The 13,217-nt window shown below is 41.1% G+C and overlaps 1 protein-coding gene across 2 annotated transcripts in view; it reads left to right on the top strand.

The window, feature by feature from the left end:
* PRRX1 (paired related homeobox 1) overlaps positions 1 to 12,168 on the top strand; it is a 69,844-nt gene extending 57,676 nt beyond the window's left edge. Inside the window, exons 3-4 of one of the 2 annotated variants that reach the window (XM_028123074.1) lie at positions 2,136 to 2,317; positions 12,030 to 12,168. In XM_028123074.1, the coding sequence (XP_027978875.1) occupies positions 2,136 to 2,317; positions 12,030 to 12,168 (321 nt within the window). Of the gene's footprint in view, positions 1 to 2,135; positions 2,318 to 6,066; positions 6,122 to 12,029 lie in introns of those variants that run through there. The other variant, XM_088016865.1, reaches the window with a different exon arrangement.
* Positions 12,169 to 13,217: the final 1,049 nt, after the last annotated feature.

Raw genomic sequence — 13,217 nt, 5'->3', positions numbered from 1 at the left:
GTGGGCCAACTTCCCCAACTAGTTTGTGAATCCTCTTGGATGGAGGCCATATCTTATTTTTGCAAAATTCATTTTTTTCCCTCTGTCTCTTTCCTCTTATTTTTCTCCCCCTCAAACATCTATCAAGCACCTATTATACTCTTGGAACCGTTTCCGTTTGCTGGGGATGAGTAAGACACTGGCCCTCTCCTTAAGGGTGTTGTAGACTGGAGACAGAGAAGATAGATGTGCATGCCATACTGTTATGACATATAAGATGATTCCTATACTTAAGGAATATATGAGAATTCATGATAGACCAGAGGAAGAAATGATCAAATCTGCCTGGGAAAAAGGGGGGGAAATACACACATATTAAGCACCCATTCTGCACCAGCTCTCATGACAGCCCTGTGAGTACTATTGTCTCTGTGTGGTTCGGAGACAAAGCATCAGAGGCACTAAATAACTATTCAATGACAAAATTTTAAAGTAGTGGAACCAGTATTTTGATCCACTCCATTAGACTTTAAAGTCACGTTCTTTCCACTACAACTGTTTACAAAAGAGATGATACTAAAATCAAATCTTGAAAAAGCAAGTCTTTGGACACCTGGACAAAGAGGGGGAGACTATCACAGACAGAGGGAGCCTTTGGTGTGGGAAATAACTGGATGCATCTGGGAGTCTCGAGCCCAGGGTAGGAACTGGAATGATGGAGGGCCAGTGCATGGGGTCCAAGTGATGCAGGATGTGGCCGGGTTGGTGGACCAAGAGCTAGTTCCTGAACAGCCTTTGTTCTATGGTAAGAAGTTTTGATTTTATTCTGTGAGCGATGGAGAACCAGTGGATAATATAAAGCAGGGCACTGATAGATTCCATTTGCATTTAAAATGATCAAAGTAATAGTAATGCCAAGGACACGTGAGAAACAAAAGAGCTGGGCGTGTGCGAAGCCAGAAAGTGAGGACTGGATTCTCCTTCCCCGATGTCTGCCTGTCCCTTCCACCAGCACGACGCACAGAGCACCAGCCACGTGGCATTTTACACCCATGTTGCTCCCAGGAGCTATGCCACTGTCCCACTCCACACCACATGATGTCTTTCTCCTATGCCTTGCTCTGTGTTTTCCATAATTGTACCTAAAAGACTTGTTTTGGAGCTTTTCAAATTTACATGCCTGTCTTCTCTTAATAGACTATGAGCTGCTTATGAGCAGAGAATTAGTCTCATGTCCCTACTCCCAGCAATTAGCGCAGACTCTGGAACTTGGCAGGGACCCCATAAAGATTTCTTGAACAAGTAAACGATTGAATGCAATTCCGTGGCACTCTGGAGGACTTGTATGGTCATGAGCCAGATGTCCTCGAGCACAGAAACTTAGCCATTGATTATCTGAGTGAATTTCAACAGATGACTTAATCTCATCGAATCTGTTTCTTCAACTCTGCAATAGAAGTAAAACCTAATGTACGGAATGGGCACAACAAGTAGAAGTAATGTATGCAGTGTGGTTATGGAAGTTTCTAGCCCTAGCAGCACTTGATAAACATGTTATGAGCTGTAGCGGATGCTGTCGCTAGCTGCTTCTTGCTGTAACTTCCTCCCTCTTCCCCTGGTGCTCCTCGCACCTTCCAAATAAACCACTTGCTTCGTAAATTCTTGCCACAGGCATTGGTGATGAGATGGAGACTGTTCTTTAAATGTCCAATAACTATTTCGAAAGCAGATGATATTTTCACATTTGGGAGAATTTTGAAAAAGACTTTTAAAAATGTCACTGTATCCATGGCAGATGTCAAATGAGGTTTTTCTCTTCTCCTTGATTACAAAACAACAGGGATTGTGACCCACATTTTGCTGCCTTGTGGGCTGGTCGTGGATCTCATCTCTGGGGGGGCCTGATGGAAGTCCCTCAGGGTCCTGTTGTAATAGTCTTCTCTGATAACAGGGTAGCTCGCTAACCTGGCCCAACAGGGAAGGACTGTGGCATCTTTGTATTGTTCTGGGAAGAAATCTGTACCCATCCTGTTTCTTCCTCGGGGAGGCGTTATGTGGTAACATTGACCAGGACGTTATTCGTTATTTGTGTAACCTCTTCTTCTTTGTTTCCCTCTCCCTCCCTGTGCCCCGCTCTCCTCCCGCCGCTCTTCCAGGTGTGGTTTCAGAACCGAAGAGCCAAATTCCGCAGGAATGAGAGAGCCATGCTGGCCAATAAAAACGCTTCCCTCCTCAAATCCTACTCAGGGGACGTGACTGCTGTGGAGCAGCCCATCGTACCTCGTCCTGCTCCACGACCCACCGATTATCTCTCCTGGGGGACAGCCTCTCCGTACAGGTGAATGACTGGCCCACCCCCCCTTGCTCCACTTCCACACGTTTCTCAGCGGTCGGTCACGTTTCAGAGCTGCTGGTGTGGCTGGCTGACATTTCTTACTGGGTTAACCTCTTCAGAGACATTCAACTTGCTGACACCCCCAGATTTTCACGGGAGATTACTAGTTGCCCCAGGAGCAGGGTTTGGGGCAGAAGAGAGAGGGACAGGCCATCAGCAATCTTCTCTTGGACTCAGGAACTCTTGCAAAGTTTTCAAAGATGGGGAAGAATCTAAAAGAAAAGATCATTAAGCTATGCCCAGAGTCCCTCTTGCAAACATTCAGGAACAAAACTTGACTCCAATTTCAAATTTAAGATGTGTTTCATTACGCTCAAGTAGAAATTTAACTTGTAAGGCTCCAGGTGTAGGCTCAAAGACAAACTTTATGGTAAAACTGATTTTGAATTAAAAGAAGAGAAGGAAGGAAAGGAAAAGGAAGAGAGGAAGGAAGGAGAGAGAGAGAGACAGAGAGGGAAGGAAGGGAAATCCACGACCATTCTGATCACGCTCATGGCCACAGTCCCTTGTTAGCAAGTAGGGATGTCTTATGATCCAAAATACCTCCTGTTCTATTGCAAATTCTTATCTACTTATCTGAAGTTCTTTGGGGGTCCGTTTGTCTGGGTGAGGTTTTTAAAATATAAAAACAATGTATAATTTACTCTAAACTTTTATAGTAAAAAGGTGAAAAATTTTCAAGAAGCAAATAACAGAGTACTATTTCAATTTCTTGGAGAAGCTTTTTAAATCTCCATTTATTATCTGTTCAGATAATACAGGTTAATGCCCAAGGGAAGTTGAGACCCAAGTGCCTAAAAAGCATCATCATTGTTCCAAAGTGCCTTTCTTTGAACCAACCTAAACCTGAGTACTCTTAGAAACTAGGTCAAGACTGTGTGCTCTCTCTGGCCAATTGCAGTGGAGGAAGTATTCACACATTCACTTATTATGCTTTTATTTGCCTTTTTATTGTTAAGGTTAATTAACGCTTTAAGGAGAGGTCTTAAACTAGTTATAGGAGATTATTTCCCAGCTAACGCTGAACTCCTGATATGAAATGCCACATTTGTGAAATGCAAATACTTTTCAAAAGTTGATGGTTTTAATCAAAGCATAAGGCCTCACCTAAATGTTCTTTCTGTTCCAAATCAATTCCTTGAAAGAAATGCCATAAATGTATTTGGAATTTTTTTTAATCCCCCATTGTGAAATTAGTCTGAATTATGTTGGTCTTAGCACTTAGAGACCTCATACCTGGGAAATTGGGAATTTCTTCATCTCTCAGATATAGTAAGCCTTGCTGATTTCAAAAGATTAGCCCTATCTGTATGTCTGACTTAAAATTTAGACTCTTTTCCCATAGGACTTACTAAAACACATTTTGAAGACCATTGTGAAATCATATATTCTTTAATATTTTAAATAAGTAAAAGACTGCTTTGTTTCTCTGATAAATAATGGTAGCTCACAGACTCATTAAATGGCTTGGGAAATGGATGTGGTTCAAAGCTTGATGTTTCAAGGTCTCTGGTTTGAATTTGGTCACGACCAGGAAGTATTATTCCTTTTCCTGCCTGGGTCCCAGTTAGGAACTTTTCACACCAGCTCTAAACCATCCAGATGGCTGCCATGTAGTCCTTACCAGTGAGAGTCTGAGGGCAGTACCTACCTACCCTACATGGGTTGGGCTCAAATCCTCCCTAAATTAATATTGGATCAGATTGCTTGCACCTCAACGAGAGGTCAAGCCCTAATGCCTGCATCATACATATTTTGCATATGGGCATCTAACTGAAATTATTAACATGCAATTTATGTGTGCCTTTTATTTTGGAAAGATTATGTAGAAATACTAGATACATTTTTAAAAAACATTCATAATTCCATCATCTTAACATAACTAGTTTGGTTATTTTTGCAATTAGAGTTCAGTATTTTATATAGTGTAGCCTTAGTGTACATATTTTGTATTCTGCTGTTTTCATTTAAAAATCATATAAACTAGTGCTTTTTACTCATTTCACAGTATACTTTTATATAATTTTTTCTCTTAGATACAGAGTTTGTAAAAAAAAATTAAAAATCGCATAGAATCTGATTGTTCATATTCTGTATGAAGAATAAATTAATCTCCAGATAGAAGTAGAAGAATGATGGTTTAAAATAGTAATTTAATCAGTATCAATGTTTTTGACCCAATGTTGACTGCAGTGTTTATATTTTGGTTAATTTCTAAAAGTGGCAAAGCTATTCTGTTACTCAGAGATTTTTCTGCTATGTTTAGAACCAAAATACATTATGGTTTCACATTTTGAAGCTTGGTAGGAAACATGTCTTGTTTAGGAAACATAAAAGAGAAATAAGTGATGAAAAGCAAAGGAAACGATAGACCTTTTGTGTTATAAAAAATTAACTGGCTATTTCTGTTGGTTCATTTATGTCAAGTTAGTTATCTCACATGTGACATTCATTAAAAGGCATTTCTTTTGGTTAATCCTTGGAACTCTCCTGTGTGCTAGCTCTGTCCTTGCTTTGGTTCCAAAGAAGAAACTGAACACTTGCTCAAGTTTAAGCCTTCAGCAAGCAGAATAAGACCGAGTGCTTGTGATCCCTGTGTCTTTTCAGCATCTTAGGCCACATCACCATATTTTCATTCAAATTAAGCCTTACATTACATTGAACATAGTAAAAGGGTAAGACCGGGAAACTGTGTAAACATGCCCTTTTGATTCAGTGTCTATCTCAGATCAGTGAAGCACGCCTGCGGCCGAGATCCACCTTCTGGGGTGTGTGAACATCCCCTTGGGATGACTGATGTGGCTTGGTCATGCAACCCAGGGACAGTGAGCAGACAGTTTTGCCAGAGAGGATACTTTGTTGACTTCCACAACTCTCCCCTGAAAGAGGAGAGGAGGAAACCAAGACTCAAAGCAACTGTTTGCATGTGGTCAGAATTATGGGATGGAATATAGCCAACACATTTTTTTCTGGGTGTCTTTTATATCCGGAGTGGTGGCTGTATAATTTATCGTCCAAGCTGGGACACTTTTGAGAGTGAAAGGGGAGTGCTATTAATAATGACACCAGAACAACAGGCGTCACAGGAGACATATGGTTCACCCTATTTATAGCACGACATGGCCCCGTCCGTTCCCTTGAGCATGTTATAGATGATGATGTCAGGCAGGCAACTGAGTCACCAGGAGGCGCAAAGAGTTCTCTAACATAGACAATACTGTCGTGGCAGGTGTCGTCTTTATCTACCCATAGCCAGTGGAGGGAAGCTTGTTTTGGCACATTTGCCCACTGCTTAGCTCAGAACTGTTTTCCGTAGGCAAAGGAGGGTGCGCACAGCACCAGAGGTATTAAGACTAACAAATATTGTGGTGCTTTGCCTCTTGGGGAGCAGTGATCAAACAAATCCCAGACTTTTAACTGTTATTCTAGATTTTAAGTAGTCAAGAAACCTCTCCTCAGAGACATCCTTTCCTATGGGAGCTAGAGAATGACCTGGGTCTGCAGTGCCAATTCCAGAGGGAGGACTGGGCTTCAAAGAAAACTAGTGACAGGCAAGAGAGTGGCCAGCCGTCCCTGTCCACGGCTACCCCCCCATCCTTCTCCTCCTCCCCCATTTGATCGTGGTCACGGTGCTGCCTGACATCCGCTGAACGCATTTGGCTCATTTCTCCCTTTCACACTTTCAAAAATAGATCCTCGTCCCTCCCAAGATGTTGTTTACACGAGGGGCTTCATAACGGATTCTAACGGAAGACACTGAAAAGGTAACTTGTCAGAGGGGGAAGAGGGTGGCTGCTGGGGGTAGGGTTTAAGTGGGAATGAAGTGTGTTCAAGAAAGTGGGTCTTGCAGTTTTAGCAATGCCGCTAGTGAAGTCCTCAAGTGGGGAATACTGTGGGAAACCAGAGCTACAGGCATATGTGTCCATAAAGTTAAGGGTTAGTAGGATAGCCTAGAGCAGGGCTCCTCGAAGACTACTGAGCATGTGAATCACCTGGGATCAGGCTGCAATGCAGACTCATTCTGTAAGTCTGGAGCAGGACTCAGGGTCTGCATCTCTAACTTGCTTGCCTGTGATGCTGATGCTACTGACACTTAGTATTCGGTGACCGTAGGATATGGGGCAAGGGTCGGGAGAACTGTGTGCTTGTCCTGGCACCTGCGGCTCCCCAGGCCAGTTGGATCACCACGCTCTTATGTAGCCTTGCATCTAAGGTCAGCTAGCAATGTTTCCCTACTACATAGTTCACAGGGGCACTTGATTCCAGGTAGTCCGTGTGCATTTCAAAAAAGAGACACAAAAGTCCTTGAGACAAGAGAAAGATACAAGGCTCCATGTATAAAAACATTTGTAGAAAGAAAATTTGAATATGGCAGAGGATCACTGAAAGAGCAGTGCAAACTGAAGGCTCACGCGGGAAATATGGTCCAAGTTGGATCTGCTTTAAGAGCTAAATACGTGTTTAAAAAATCAACTTCTGAATTTCAGAAACAAGTTAGAAATGCTTACTTAAATCACAAAAGATCACTTCCAAAAGGATTTATGGGGTCTCTCTTTAGAAGTAAATTTCCATAGGAAAGCTGGTATGGAGTTGTCTTAGATGAAGCAGGTATACCTCTCTTCCCGCACTGACAAACGCACAAGCAGAAAGATGGTCTCCAACCTCCACACATCACAGACAGAGTCACAAAAGCCTCATGCTCTACAGCTTTTGGAAAAATCCCGAGCTGGTGAAACCTTAGGATCTCAGGTTGACACACAGACTTCTCGGGCTGACAGATTTGTCTTTGGGGGGAAATTTTCAACAGCTTGTCATCATTTGTCCAAGAGGGCCAAAGAGAAAACAAAGTTAGAGCTGAAAACTGAGGCAGGCATTATTTTTCCCCCAGCGCTCCTCAATTGTTTGGTGATTTGTGGGGCGTACACCACGGGAGATTCAAAAGCAGAGGGGCAGATGCCCATAAGTTTCCTGGCTTTAGAATCATACCGTATATAGAATTTTTCATGCTTCCTTGGTGTTTGGCAGTCATCTGAACACGTTCCTCCTCCCGACAACCTTTCGGGGAAGGTTGAAATGATCAAAAATGATTTGTCCCCAGTGCAAATGGAACTCGAACCCTGCCGTGGTTAGCATTCTGCTGTCTGTGGCTGAGCTCCATCTGTTAGGAATCTCCAAATAAGGAGATGGAAAAATTTCAAGCTTACTTAAATTTGTCAGCTCTGTACAAGTCCCGGTGCAGAGCTGCTGAATCAACAGATGGGAATACAAGCATTTCTTTTTCATCTCCAGTTCCTCAATGCACTTTATTTGGCAATGCAGTTTCTCAGTCACAGACACAAAGAACTAACATGCTTAAAAACTCGAGAGAAATGATGCTTTCACCAAATCCTATAAATCCGGTCCCTGTACTCAGCTCGTGTCTGTGTCCTATTAGAGGAGCAGGTGGTTCTTAGAAGGCAGGACCAATGGGCAGGATCTCTTAGTGTTGGTAAGTAGGCTTTTGGCGTTATCATGCGCTTAATCAATACAAATCACTTAGTTTCTGTCTCACTTTCTGATCTGGGGAAGCTTGATCCTGTGTAAGAATGAGTGGTCATTTTACATTTTGAATGGTCCTATAAAATTGGTTGAAAACAGCTAATTAACCCTCCTTGGTTTTGTCTTGTGAGAAAACGTTTCAAGGTTCTCTCTCTTTTCCTAACATAGACCTTTATAAGTTTTGGTGGCATGGAAAACAGGTGGTCACAAAAAATCTTTCACATTGGCAGCCAGTCAAGGCTCTCTTGCATCTGTTGTCACTTTGGGAAGTGAGTCCTCTCCAACTTACTTTTCATGCTGTTTTTAAAGCATGTCTAAGCTGCTCTAGAGTACCCACTCATTAATTCTGTCTTCTCTGACCTGTCACAAGTCTTGCTTGTCCCTGGTATGTCAACAGACTGCCCACTGCATTCCTCTATGGCTCTTTTAGTGCAAGTTGAGAAACTAGACTTGCAATTCTTTAGTATGTACACAAAATATCACTATGGTCTCTACTTGCAGGGTTATATATTCTAAACATTGGTTAAGAGGCTATGAAGTAAGACTGGCTCTGTTCTTTTATCCTACTTCTTAGAGCTACACAATGCGCTGGAGTAAGTTGGATCCATTTTTGAAAGTTCATAACTTTCCTAAACATTTATCAAGGGCAAATTAAGCTCCTAGGGAATTGCAAAATTCATTCATTAATATCAGCTGCTTTTTTAATCTTCATGCCCCACTAACTTGAGGGCTACCTACGAGGCATTGTCTCAGTGTCACTAATGCAGTGGTGTCCTTATAACGACACCACAGTACAATTGGACAAGGGTACTTTCTTGACTCTAGAAACTGAGGCTTCCATTTAAGGGAAAGTGTCCTAGTGAAAACCCAATTTCCTGTGCAATGTATAACTCTAATTTGCATGATTTGGTTTTGAAGATGGAAAACAGATTATTTTCTGGCCTGCATTAGAGAGAATATCTCAGTATTTCCAAGAGATGTGCTACCATATGAAGTCTTAAGATTAGAATATCAGATGAAGTTTGTAAACTATGAAGCAACTATAGCACGAGTGGCTGTAAAATAGATAATATTGAAGTCACAGCTATACTAGACATTTCTAGAAAACAGTGATAACGTCTTCAGTAAACAAAAATAATCCCAAAAGGTTCAAGTCCCCTTTGTCTACTATGGAAAACGGACTACACCTTTGATCATCAAAAAAGGAGAGAATCTCTTTTAACTAGGACTTTGCTTGCCTAGACCCTCAAAGGCTGGAAAATGGATCCCTTAGAAAATTAGATCAAGTACCTGAAAGAACAATACTCCATGACAATCTACAATTTACCATCAGAGAATTTTTTCTTTATGCTCTCTCATAAAGTTTTAGCCTTCTGTTTCCAGAAGCCATCCAATTTTATTCTCAGTGTTTAACAAATAATACAGATAACTCACCATTTCAGCTTCTCTCTTATGCACTTTAAATGGTACTATGTACCATCTTCAGGATTTAATTCTTTCACGGAAACCTGGTTGAGAAAGGCTGATTTGATTCATTTCATGATCTATAACTTAGGAACATTTCCCAAACCCAATTGTCTCTTTTCTTAACTACTTACATCTTTGATTTCATTGAATCCTTAGGTCTCAGTATATCCTAGCAATTTCTTAAGTGTAGGATTTACAGGTTTGCATATATTTCTGGTAGTGTCTTGAATGGAAACAAGTAATTCATACAGAAATTAAATGAGGATATGTATGTGGGTTTTGAAAATAAATGAAAATTTTTCATATATAACTAAAAACAAAACAAACAAACAAAAAAACTTGTCCCTGGGTTGTTCTGATCATTTATCTCACTCCTAATTGAAACCTATCTTAACTGGGGACTCTTTCTGCCCTTTTGGTAGACAGTGGTAAAAGTGATAGTCTGTTGTATAAATCTAACCTGTACTAATATTTGTTCATTTTTTACTATTAAAAGATATTTTTGATGGATCAAGAATATGTAGTCATCAGCCCCTGCTTTTGTCCTGTCCCTTCAATTTTGCTCATTCTATTAAGAGAGCAAAATTAATAGGAAGGACTGATTCCTAAAGATAAAAACATATTGGTAAAACATTTTTTAGAGATTTTATTTACTTATTTGAGAGAAAGAGTGATGAGAGAGAGAGAGCTCAAGTGGGGGGAGGGGCAGAGGGAGAAGCAGACTCCCTGCTGAGCAGGGAACCCGACATGGGGCTCGATCCCAAGATCCTGGGATCATGACCTGAGTCAGGACTCTGAGGTCATGACCTGAGCTGAAGGCAGACACTTAACTGATGAGCCACCCAGGTGCCCCTGGTAAAATATTTTTAAAAATCATTACTCACAACAGGATGACAGAGATCATTGACACTGAGCAGGAATTCATTTAATCATACTAGATATTTCTCAGTTATCTATTCATTAAAAGCTTTCTTGAGTGTCAGATATGTGCCAGATATGATGTTAGCTCTACCTGGGGATATAGTGGTGAATGAGGTCAGATGTGGTATCTGATCTATGAGCTTATAGTTGAAGAATTGAAATAAGTGCAAAAAGGGAAATTACAGGGTGCTCCAGAAGAACCTAACTTTGCGTAGATGGTTAAGAGCATCTACTCGGAAATGGGTAAGAGTGAAGCAGGCAAAAATGAAATGGAAGAATGTAGGATTCTTTTGGAACCCTACTGAGTCTTCCTCCCTCTGCCTTAAGACACACACACACACACACACACACACACACACACACACACCAGTGCTATAAGGATTTTAAATTAAGGATGTGTATTTCTGGAGAGACCTAGTGATCTGGGACTAATTATATTTCATTAACCTAATTTTCCTGGGTTAATTGCTAGTAAGTGAGCTGAAATAGGCCATTGTGAGTCTTGACTGTAAGTCTCGACTATATGGTCTCCCAAATAAGGATTCATGACCCAGTCTCTCTATCTGTAGAGTAGCTTTAGTTTTTTGTCTTTCTAGTCTGTCACTTGATCCCCAGAACCACAAACTCCTGTGTGGCTGGTAAAATTGCACTGGAATGCAGGGCAAGAGCAGAGCATATGTCATTCCATTTATAAGTCTATCTCATTTCAGGCCTCAGTTGAAAGGGATTTTGCTAATCTTAGAAACAACTAGAAACATTTTCATTTAATTAAAATGAGTTCCCTTTTAACTGTTTAGTAGACAGTAATGAATAACTTGCCTCCAAGTCTAAGAGACCACTACTTTTTCCCTTAAAATATATTCATGGATTTGATTAACAGAAAACCACCAAATGCACATTTCTGTCCAGCTGCATTTCTAGGTCTTAATTACGCTCTCTGACAATAAGAATCAACTTCAGGTTTTTCTCAGGAATAAGGACAAAGAGAAACAGTTACCTCTGAGGTCAGGAATCCTGAAACTGGCTGGAGTCTTTGCTTATCTAGGGGATTTAAACATTTCCCAAATAACTGACCCAAAAGGCATCCTGAGCTACTCAAGTCCTTTTGAGAAGAAGCTATAAAATCAAGGCCAGTCGGGATAGGAAGCTCCAGATTTGGCAATACTTAGTGCTACCAACCATTGAATCAAGAATGGGTTGCTCACCCAGTTCTCAAGTACACTATTTAGCATGGTATCCACTGATGACCTAAAATGTGTTAGACTTAAATTCAGCTACTTAAAGTGAAGAGGGCAAAATGCCCTTTCCTTTTCAAATGCCTGCTTCTCTTGCTCGCTGCTCCCACAGGCTGGTGATGGAGGCAGGAAGAGGGATTAAATACTGTTTCAGTAGGTCGGCCGATGAAATATCCTTCTATTCAACATAAGCAGCTTTCTCCTCTCACCCCAGAGATAAATTATCACTCATCGTGTCCAACACGGCAAATACCTCTCCCTGCCTTATTCCACTCTCCCCTGCTTTTCCCCTGCCCTTCTGAACACTGCCATCCTTTTCCAAGTGACTTAGACCAGTGGAAACCTGGGGCTGAAAGGGACCTCAGAGGTCATCCATCCAACCCACCTGGCCCCGCCTTTCCCGTGCTGAGAGGTGCATCCATCTGGGGCACAGACTTGCAGCTTTGTGAAACTAATGTCTGTTATTCTCCCCACTCTCTCCTTTGTCCCTACAGCGCCATGGCTACTTACTCTGCCACATGTGCCAACAATAGCCCTGCACAGGGCATCAACATGGCCAACAGCATTGCCAACCTGAGACTGAAGGCCAAGGAATATAGTTTACAGAGGAACCAGGTGCCAACAGTCAACTGAGGAAAAAAAAAATAATTAAACAGGCCTAAGAAGAAATCAAAAACCATAAGACACCTATCCTGCTCTGTCATTTCTTCATCTGCTGGAAAAAATAAATAAAAACAAACAAACAAACAAACAAACAAAAAACCTGAACTAAAATATTGGGACCATGGCAGAGAAAAGCAGGAGAGGAGCAAAATGAAAATTAGTTAACCAATGTTTCTCCTCCCTCTGAGATACCACCACCACTTGTTTCTGCGTGTGTTAATTTTGTTTTTCCTTCTACTCATGCGCTTTGCTTTAATATACTCCAAGCTTCTTCAGTTAGGTTCAGCCCACCCACTCCCATGATCATATGGGTTTACAAAAAAAAAAAATAACCCTACAGCAGCCAAAGAAACCATATATATAGTCAGAATCATTGTCTAGCGTCTCTTCAGTGACCTGTTTGAACCTCAGTGCCTTGCCCTATCCTTCTTCCCAGTTCTCTGTATAAAAACTCTAGGAACTTCTGAAAAGCCGAAGTCTTTCTGAAGAATCTGTGCCAGATATGATTTCCTGTCTCATTGTCTCCATGTCTGTCAGTCATGGTAAGGTTTTTCCATCAGCTACTGTTAAGAAAGCAATTACGTACAACATCTGGTCACTGGCTTGTCTGATCCAATGTGATTGGCCGTGTCTGGCTAATTCTAAGCTCTAAGCTGTAGATCTAAGCTCTCCATATAAGCTATAGATTTAAGCTCTAAGCTGTAGATGATAATATCACCATCACCACCATCCCTCACCCTCATCCAAGCAATCAGCCATCTTAAGTTAAAGATATTTGTTGTTTTTGAATGATTTGCTGTCACGGGCTTGACACTTGAGAGAGGGAGAGACATTTCTTTAGGAAAACAAAGACTGAGTTGTGAAAGGCATGGCCAATATCTCTTTAGTGCCTTAAGAATAGTCAGATGCACACTTATATATATACTGTATATATTTATATATTTTATATATATATATATAAAATATTCTTGCAAGCTTGAGTTTGCAGTTTCTCAAACACTACAAAAAAACAATTTCAC

This window comes from Eumetopias jubatus, unplaced genomic scaffold (assembly GCF_037043125.1).
Source record: "Eumetopias jubatus isolate StellerSeaLion01/CBP00866 unplaced genomic scaffold, mEumJub1_p1.0 scaffold_12, whole genome shotgun sequence".
NCBI classification, from domain to species: domain Eukaryota; kingdom Metazoa; phylum Chordata; class Mammalia; order Carnivora; family Otariidae; genus Eumetopias; species Eumetopias jubatus.
Note: the sequence above shows the minus strand (reverse complement) of the source record. Positions and strands in the feature narration are given on the sequence as shown.